We start from the raw sequence: 9121 nt of genomic DNA, 5'->3' as shown, positions 1-9121 counted from the left end.
TCAGCTGTACCTGTACAGTATATACTGCTGGGTAATACAATTTATAATAAAAACATATTTTATAAACTCTTTGTATGTTTTGTGTGCAAAAATCTTAAATCATAATTATTAAGTAACTATTAGCTAAAGTTTTCAAATAATTGCAGTGAAGTAAAAAGTACAATATTTCCCTCTAAAGTGTGTCTTTAAGTACAGTACTTGAGTAAATGTACTTAGTTACATTCCACCACTGAAAACAAATAATAAATACAGCAATTCTTGTTTTATTTTGCCAGTTTAACCTGTACAGTAATGATCTGTTCAGGAAGTCAGTCTCATCACACATGGTACACAGGAAGTCTTCAGGTGAGTCTGTACAGAAAATTGCCATCTGCATCAAATAATTCTTTCCCAACTTGCACCACAGAGGACGGCTCTTGTCCCATAAACTCCTCAAGTTCTTCATCTGTCAACACCCATCCATCCCAGCTCTCCTCCTCCTCCTCTATGACCTCCTCTGTAGCAGCACTGTACTCTTCTCTTGATGTGGTCACCAAGGCATCTTTATTATTACCGGCTCTGAGCTTGGCGGGGAGAGCGGTAACAGGGGCATGACTCTCCGCAAGGGATCTTGAGCCTTCACCTCGTAGCATCAGAGTCTTCTCAGCCACAGGCTCCACTGCATCTTCTTCACTTCCAGGCAGGAGTACAGCTGGTGTGCTGCTTCCAGGCAGCTTCACCCTCTCTCGGCCTGCACCTGAAGGCAGCCCCTGCTGACTGAGTTCAGCCAACACTTTAGCATCCTGTCTGGCTTTTCTTTCAGCAGTGGGGACAAACTTATTCCTGAGGACTCTCAGGATGACATCAGGGGTGACAGAGAAGCCCTCCGCCAGACGCTCTACTGTCCACTCCTCTGGTTGCTCTTGCTTCAGATATCTGAAAATGTAGTAACATTTCAATTTAAGCCTCATTTATAAAATCACATGCAAGACATAAACAATTATTGAGCGTAGATGACAAAGCTCCTCACCTGATCTGCTCAATAGCATCCCAGGTTAGCTTCCTCTGTGGAGCTCCTGATGGAGTCATCTGCCTTCTCAGTATGTGATATTTCAATATCTTCTGCCTCTTTCTCCCCTCACTGAAAAACATGGGAGAGGTGGCTCCATTATCCAGACAGCATACACAAAGCATTGAACATAAAGTTATTATTTCACACTAGAATAATGTGTGCTTATCTCAGTGACACTTACTCCTCCAAGGCCTGCAGCTTGTCCTCTACATCCTCTACATCGGCCAGTCCTTCTTCATCAGACATCTCATCTCTGTGTCTTGAAGCTCTGTTCGGCAGTCTGTCTCTGTGCACATGGCTCTGTCCCATCCATACCTTGCTGGCACCTCTGCTTGCAAATCGACAGCCATTAAGAGAAGCAGAGGGAATCACTGACATTGCACCAAGCCTGGAGAGCAGGGAGAGGACCTGGAGAGATCGGGCCATGTCCACAGTGCGTCCTTTTTGGAGCAAATATCTTTAACCCGTTTTGCGAAAAGAGAAGGTCAGACACAAGTTAACTTTACAGTATCACACTTAAAGTAGTCAAAACTATCGACCATTTTACAACGTAGGAGCCACCTTCAATAAAACCTCCACAGACATGCTTCAAACGCCTTGATGAAACTCGTGGACGTACTTCCGCAAACATCACTTTGAGGACATAAAGACGGTGCGGTACTCCCACCTAGCGGAGCGGAGGACCGGCTAAATTAAATAAACCTGAAGCGAACAAACAGGGTTCACTGTAAACACAAAGCCCAATTTGATTGAGAGGCTATTTGTGTCATTAAAATGTCAAATAACGCGATAAATGCACCAGTAGAAGATATAATATATATCCCAAAGGACATGTCAAAGGGGACATGAAATATAGCTAAATGGCGACATCTGCCGGACGGCCCTGACACTGCACCCTGCTCCGTCCCCGAGTCACGCAGCTGCGCACCTCCTCCCAGGCTCCGTTGTTTCATTTGCGCCATTTTGTCCGCTCACTTTGTTGATTGGGCTTTAGCGAGCTGTACTAGAGCCAATCAGAGGGAAACCGGACAGCGAAGACACGGTAAGGGAGACCCGATTGAAGGCATTGGTAGTTGTCAGCACGGATTGGTTTGCTATGGACCAACCAAATTACTAACCCTGCTAAATGCAACAAACTCAAATGGCAGTTTGATTTCGACCGCTTCGTCCCAGGCTGCAGATAACATGTTGTTCTCAATGTTTTCTCCTGTGAGGAAACATGATCATCTCTGGTAGTCGACAAGCCTCAGCTAACGTTTGCTAGTTAGCTCAAATGTTGAATCTCGAACAAAGACACGGTCGATAAATACCAACTTCCAGCCGTCACCAAGCACTGCCAGCTAAATGATTATTATCTGTGAACAACAATCCACCTAAAGACGGCGTTACCTGTTCACCAGCCTCGGCTCTGTGCTTTCTAGCTTTTACCACGCTTTTACAGTGAGCTAGCTATAAACTAGCTCACCAAAACAGCCCGTTATAGCAAGGCGGTAGCTGACCTTACGTATATCGCCCACTGTGGGGTACACACATCGCCTCTTAATCTCATATATAACACTTGGCATATGACACAAGTTAGCTTGGAGACTTGAAGTGAAAAGGGCCGCAAATGTGTCGTTGTTTAGCGTTAAATAAAGAAAAACGGTAGCGTTAACGTTAGATGACGGGTGCAACGAAAAACAACCCTGTTTGTTTTCCTGGATGTTCAGGAAGGCTGTGGGCCTCCATGTAAAATAGGAACTCAAGTAGAGTTGTAAATTCAACGCTTGCTAATACTGTATGTCTTTCTTTTGTCTGAAGAGAGGACCTAGACAATAACAAGCCATGGAGCAGTACACCACTGCCACCACTACTACCGGGGAGCAGATAGTTGTGCAGACCACCAATGGACAGATCCAACAGCAGGTGAGCTGAGACAACACTCACATACATTTGGTTTGGATAAAGTTTGCCACACCATCAACAGTTAAACCCTCTGTTGCAAGGTCACAGGTTACAGGTACCCAGAATTAAAGCGCCCCAGTGGAGTCCAGATCCAGTCTAATATTTCCTGATAATAACTTGTCTGAGCCTGTATTGTCCTGCCTTGCCTGCAGACACAGGGCACAGTGACGGCTGTGCAGCTGCAAACAGAGGCGCCAGTGGTGACGGCCTCAGGCCAGCAGGTGCAGACACTCCAGGTAGTGGTGTCACCGCCGCCCTGTGTCAGTGCCATCATGACAGTGTTACAGCCTACCAGATTGCATGCTACAACCAGGGCTGTTTTTCATGACCCATCTCTGTGCTGTTTGGTTCATCCTCCCTCCCCCAGCATGCCTTACAGCTGCCTGAACTGCATGTCCCTCAGCACAGTGTGTTGTGTGTCGACCTTGAGTTTTCCCGCTTGTGCTCTCATGGCTGTTTGTCTGAGTTGTCTCGTCTCTTGCTTTTAAAAGCAAGTTCTGCAAGTCAGACGTTGCTCTTCCTGATGAGGACGAAAGCCATTTGAAGTCTGAGTCGGTTGTGTGTTGCAATTAGCAGAAGAACCAGCATTGAACAGCGTGGATCTATAGTAGGGCTGCACAATTAATCCAAATATTATTGAACTTGCAATATGGTTAAGTGCATTATCCAATTCACAGAAGCTGTAATCTTTTTGATAAAGCACAATGTGTGACAAAAGGGCATTATAGTGAAGCACTGTAAAGCTGCAGAGATGCCCTGGCTTATAAATCTTGTTCTCCAAATGTAAGAAAACATGTTTGTTTGGTACAGACCCCAATAAATGTTTTTAGAAAATTAGGATGTAAAAATTATCATTCTGACAAATTGTGAATGATATCGCAATCGTAACATTGTTCCCAGATCCATAGTTATTACTGGCTGTCACTTCTCATCATCTAACTATATTTTTCTCATCGTCTTGTTTGGAAAATGTCAGCGGGTTCCTTCCCTCTGACATTTTTCCCTATGATACAACTGCTGCCACAAGCTTTCAGTTGTCCATTGTGATCACTTGCTCATCTATGGATGAAAGTCTGACCATTGCTACTTTACGTGAAGTTGCATATGTGAATGCAAATTAATTTTGATGGCAGTATATTTTCTAATCATGTGCTTTTTAAGCAAATCAAGTTGAAATAAACATGTAACCTCTTGCTTCAGCAGCAGTATTCCATTAAGGACAAAACCAGTGAATAGAGGTTTTGTATTTTGCTAATGTATATAGGCTACAGTTTGGATCCACAATGGAACGGGATGGTTTCATGTTTGTATATCCCAAAGCAGAAAGAATGACAGGAAATCATCAAATACTTGTATCCGTGATGTGGTATCCATGATGTTCCTGATTTGACATCATTTGCTTGCAGACACACGTAAGTAATATTGAGGTAACAAACACTTGCAGTGCTGATATAACCGCCATCTGTATCTCTCTGTAGGTCCAGGGACAGCCTCTAATGGTCCAGGTGAGTGGTGGGCAGCTCATCACATCATCAGGACAACCCATCATGGTGCAGGCCATGTCGGGGGGTCAGGGTCAAACCATCATGCAGGTCCCTGTATCTGGAGCCCAGGGACTACAGCAGGTAAGGGATACGGTTCAGGCACTAGATTAAGATCTTTATTCAAATTGTACCACATTATCCCGTACAAGTACACAGTGTTCTTTATATTTAAGTATGAAAACCACATTGTGATTTGACTGTTATTTAATTATCAGTTCCTGTAACTGTTTCTGTTGACAAATGCTTCTTATGCTTCTTTTAATTATGTAGTGATAGAGTGTAGGTGTCGTTACTTTTTGTGAGGCCATCTAATTCAGAGTGTCAGAAAATACGATTCTTTACAGTATTTATGTCACTGTAGTTTAATGTAAATGAACCACTGCTAGGATATGCTGAATCTCATTGAAAAGTGAACCGAGTCAAATCTGTGTGTGGTACTGTGTCCATGTGTAGATCCAGCTGGTGCAGCCAGGTCAGATCCAGCTGCAGGGTGGACAGACTCTCCAGCTCCAGGGCCAGCAGGGTCAGCCCCAGCAGATCATCATCCAGCAGCCCCAGACAGCCATCACGGCTGGACAGAACCAGGTGTTTATTTCTGACCGGTTGAGTGGCAAATCCATTTAATCACACAACTATTTATGTGATTACTGAGTGTCTTCTCTCCTTACTTGTGGCCCCACAGGGGCAGCAGATCAGCGTGCAGGGCCAACAGGTGGCACAGACGGCTGACGGACAGACCATTGTCTACCAGCCTGTTAATGCAGATGGTACCGTCCTGCAGCAGGGTAAAGTCAATTTTCTCCTATCTTTTGTGTTTGCTTTCTGCTTTGTAGACTTTATAATCATGTGCACTGTTGAGTTGTCTTCTTGAATAAGAATTCTGATGGTAATCTATTTGCAGGAATGATCACAATTCCAGCTGCCAGCTTGGCAGGTGCCCAGATTGTACAGGCAGGGGGTGCTAACACCAACACTACTAACAGCGGCCAAGGCACTGTGACCGTCACCCTGCCCGTCTCTGGTAACATGGTCAATGCAGGTGGAATGGTCATGGTAAGACCCTGTGCAGAGGTACCGCATATCTTATTACCTTTTTTTTTTTTAAATATAGACTTACACAAGGGTGTGCGATGTAGCGGAAGAGCTTTTTTAAGAGCAACAAATTTAATCATTTATCAGTTTATAATTTTAGTGCTAATTATAACTGAGAGACTGTAATAATGTATTTATTTTCTTCCTAGTAGAGTCATATTAATTATAATTAATAATGTGGTTATACTTAATTATGTTTTTTCTGAGTTGGTAAATTGTGTCAAAAAGCTGATCAAATTAACCATGAAACTACACACAGTTTTGAGTTTTAGTCTAGTTTTTAGTTCAGTTTGTTCAACCATGTCATTTAATTCAGTGACTGTTACTATGTTTACTTAATGCCCTAAACATCCATTGTCCACCCACATAGGTGTTTTCACTTATTCAGCCTGAATAGACCTCTTTTAAAGACTGTATGGGTGTTTACAGACTGTGTTTGATTGACGTCTCCTTCACCTCTACTGTTCATGTTGGGGTGGGACAACTTGAACCTTTATGATTTTTTTAAACCGTTCAGGCTATTTGGGGATGCAATTCCCAGCATAACTCCCCTTGTATAGAATCTTATATCTTTTATGTATTTATATATATATATCTTATATCTTTTTCAGCTAGAATGACTGAGAATACCTCTATGGGTGTGCAGGGCCTCTAACATGAGACCTTAAATGTGCATTGTGATATACACTGAGCAGCCATAACATCATGACCAATGACAGTTGGGAAAAATTGTGATGATGACGACTGGGTCAGACTGGGTCAGAGCATCTCCAAAATTGCAGCTCTTGTGGGGTGTTCCCGGTCTGCAGTGGTCAGTACTGATCAAAAGGGGGCCAAGAAAGGAAAAGCAGAGAACCGGAGACAGAGTCATGGGCCGCCAAGGCTGGTTGATGTACGTGGAGAGTGAAGGCTGGCCCGTGTGGTCCGATCCAACAGACAAGCTACTGTAGCTCAGATAGCTGACAAAGTTAATTCTGGTTCTGATAGAAAGGTGTCAGAACACACAGTGCATCACAGTTTGTTGTTTATGGGTCTGCACAACACCTGGGCACCCTGGTTGTTTTAATGTTATGGCTAATCGGTGTGGTACTTTATGTTAGTATTGAGTAACAGCCTCATTGATGCATTACTGATGCAACTATTTGCTTGTTTGTGTCAGTACGATGACATACATGTATGCTTTCCTTGCCTGAGCCCTTCTAAGCACTGTGTACCTGTTTGTGTGTCTCCCTCTGTCAGATGGTGCCTGGAGGTGGTGGAGTTTCCACAATGCAGCGTATTCCCTTGCCAGGGGCTGAGATGCTTGAGGAGGAACCTCTGTATGTCAATGCAAAACAGTACCATCGCATCCTAAAGCGAAGACAGGCCAGAGCCAAGCTGGAGGCTGAGGGAAAGATCCCCAAAGAGCGGAGGGTAAGCCCTTGTTCCTTTCTTTACCAGCTACACGTTTATTTTCTACCATTTAATGCAGCTACTCATTCTGTATATCATATTTTGCTGTGAATGTAGCTGTCCAGGAGTTCCAATCCTTCCACATTACAAGGAGTCATTAATTCAAGGGAAATATAAAGAAAATCCCTGATAAATATTTTAGAAATTGCAAAAAATAAATAAAATCGTATTTCACTTACCGCTAGTTGTATAAAGCCATATAAACTCTGAAAAGGATATCTCAAAAAGTGCCTTGTTTAGATCTCGCGAGAGGCAAGAATTAAAATGGGCTTAGTTTTTTGGGGAGTGAACTTTCAACTAGTACTGGTACAGAGATGGCACAATGCATTCACACTTTTAAACTGGCCATAATCCAATAACTCCACTTTCACTTGGGCAGAAATACCTACATGAGTCTCGCCACCGTCATGCTATGCAGCGTAAGAGAGGAGATGGAGGAAGATTCTTTTCACCTAAGGACAAAGAGGAAATGGCTCTTGCCCTGGCACAGGTAAGAAGCTGCGTGTAGAAAAACATATTACTGACTCAAACCTGTAAATACGGTTATAAATTGTCAACAAAGATTTGTTTTCATTTCTAATTTGTGTGAAATTTGCTGCCAATTTGTTGAGATCTCATTTAAGAATGGAATGAATAGTTTCTCCTCCTCTGGCACAGCAACAGCAGGATGCAGCCCAGGCAGCAGCAGATGAGTCGGTGGCTCAGATGATCCGAGTCTCGTAGCACTGTCGCCAAACATCATCACTTCTGCCTGTGAACTCTACCCTGCCTGAGATTCTTCATCCCAGCTAACCAATCTGCCGCATGTTCTCCTCTCCCTTTTACACCCTCCTTGCCCCACCGTCATAAACCAGACCGCAGCACTGCCACTGGGTTTTTTCTGTTATCTCCCCACTCCTACACTGGTCTTCCAGGGAGCTGGCCATGTGGCCCGCTGAGCCTGTGGACTGCTCAGGTCTTCTTTCTGTCAAATAGAGGATGCTTCCATGGTCAGCTTAACTGGTCGAGCACTTAGGACCAGCTTTTTATTTTTTCATATGGATTTGTTTGGACAATAATGAAACATGAAGTCATGGGTAAACGGGGCTAGTAACACAGAGGAAATGACAGCTGTGAAGCCATACTCTGTCAGACCCTGGTCTGTTTAAAAAAAAAAAAAGAAAAGAAAAAAGAGATTTTGTTATTAGTGGATTCTTGTTGCTTTAAATATTTTTTGTAAATGGTACAGATTTTTTTTCAGAGACATTCATTTAAGCGTGATGCTACACTTGTGTCCTATGTCTTTTATGTGATTTGACTTTTTTTTTTTCAACCCATGTACTGTGGGGGATGGACTCAAGTCCAACCTGTGTCCACTGAGCAAAAACTGAAATGTGATACAAATGTGAAGATATTGTACAGAAATTCTTTTCTTCCCCAGTGTGTATCAAGTGTATTTACTAATTTGCCCATTTCTGTGGATGCATTTTATACAATTTCGTGGTTAGAGATAGTGTTTGTAAGAATAAATGACTCGGTGTTGCATTGTATTTCATATACTCTCCATGTAGTAACTTCTTCACTGGTGTTAAGTTTATTTCATTGTAGATAATTGTTTTTTTACCCATCAGATGCAGTTCTGCAATGTTATTTTTTTTTTTTTATATAATGAAAAAAGGTTGGACTTTGAATTGATGAAACCTATGTCCATTAAATTTTATTAAGTGACTCAAGGTTATTTGTGGTTACTTTACTCCCAGTCTTGGTTGGTTTACACTTTCATTGAAGATATCTCATGACTTTCATTCAGAACCTCTGGGTTTAGTTGTTGAACACTTTGTATGCTTCTGAGTAGTTTATTGAGCAATAAATCATAGTTGATCATATTTTTTTATTTTCTATGTACATTTTAAATACAAAATTCAGTGGAATCAAAAGTACAATAATTACTGTTACAGTGTAGTAGAATACAAGTATGAAGTAGCATAAAACAAATGGTCAATTAAAGTACAAATATTTCAGTATTGTTCTTAAGTATAATGTACTAATAATGAGTAAA

General features: G+C 42.3%; 2 protein-coding genes across 7 annotated transcripts; one reads left to right on the top strand and one right to left on the bottom strand.

The window, feature by feature from the left end:
* Positions 1–247: 247 nt before the first annotated feature.
* Positions 248–1682, bottom strand: ngrn (neugrin, neurite outgrowth associated). The gene is made up of 4 exons (XM_051426332.1): positions 1613–1682; positions 1233–1508; positions 1010–1120; positions 248–915 (listed from the first exon to the last, which is right to left on the bottom strand). Exons 2-4 carry the CDS (start codon positions 1475–1477, stop codon positions 342–344), a joined length of 930 nt encoding a protein of 309 aa, XP_051282292.1. The 5' UTR covers positions 1478–1508; positions 1613–1682; the 3' UTR covers positions 248–341.
* A 278-nt stretch (positions 1683–1960) lies between these two features.
* Positions 1961–8790, top strand: nfyal (nuclear transcription factor Y, alpha, like). 6 transcript variants are annotated; one of them, XM_051426329.1, is made up of 10 exons: positions 1961–2093; positions 2852–2956; positions 3148–3231; positions 4474–4620; positions 4993–5124; positions 5222–5324; positions 5441–5592; positions 6871–7044; positions 7463–7573; positions 7741–8790. In XM_051426329.1, exons 2-10 carry the CDS (start codon positions 2876–2878, stop codon positions 7804–7806), a joined length of 1050 nt encoding a protein of 349 aa, XP_051282289.1. In that variant the 5' UTR covers positions 1961–2093; positions 2852–2875; the 3' UTR covers positions 7807–8790. The 6 variants fall into 6 exon arrangements, with proteins under 6 accessions (XP_051282289.1, XP_051282287.1, XP_051282288.1 ...); XM_051426327.1 differs by having other exon boundaries at positions 5441–5610; XM_051426328.1 differs by having other exon boundaries at positions 3148–3234.
* The last annotated feature ends 331 nt before the right edge of the window (positions 8791–9121 follow it).

Source organism: Dicentrarchus labrax, unplaced genomic scaffold (genome assembly GCF_905237075.1).
Source record: "Dicentrarchus labrax unplaced genomic scaffold, dlabrax2021, whole genome shotgun sequence".
NCBI classification, from domain to species: domain Eukaryota; kingdom Metazoa; phylum Chordata; class Actinopteri; family Moronidae; genus Dicentrarchus; species Dicentrarchus labrax.
The sequence above is the reverse complement of the archived record's forward strand: the minus strand, read 5'-3'. Positions and strand labels throughout refer to the sequence as shown.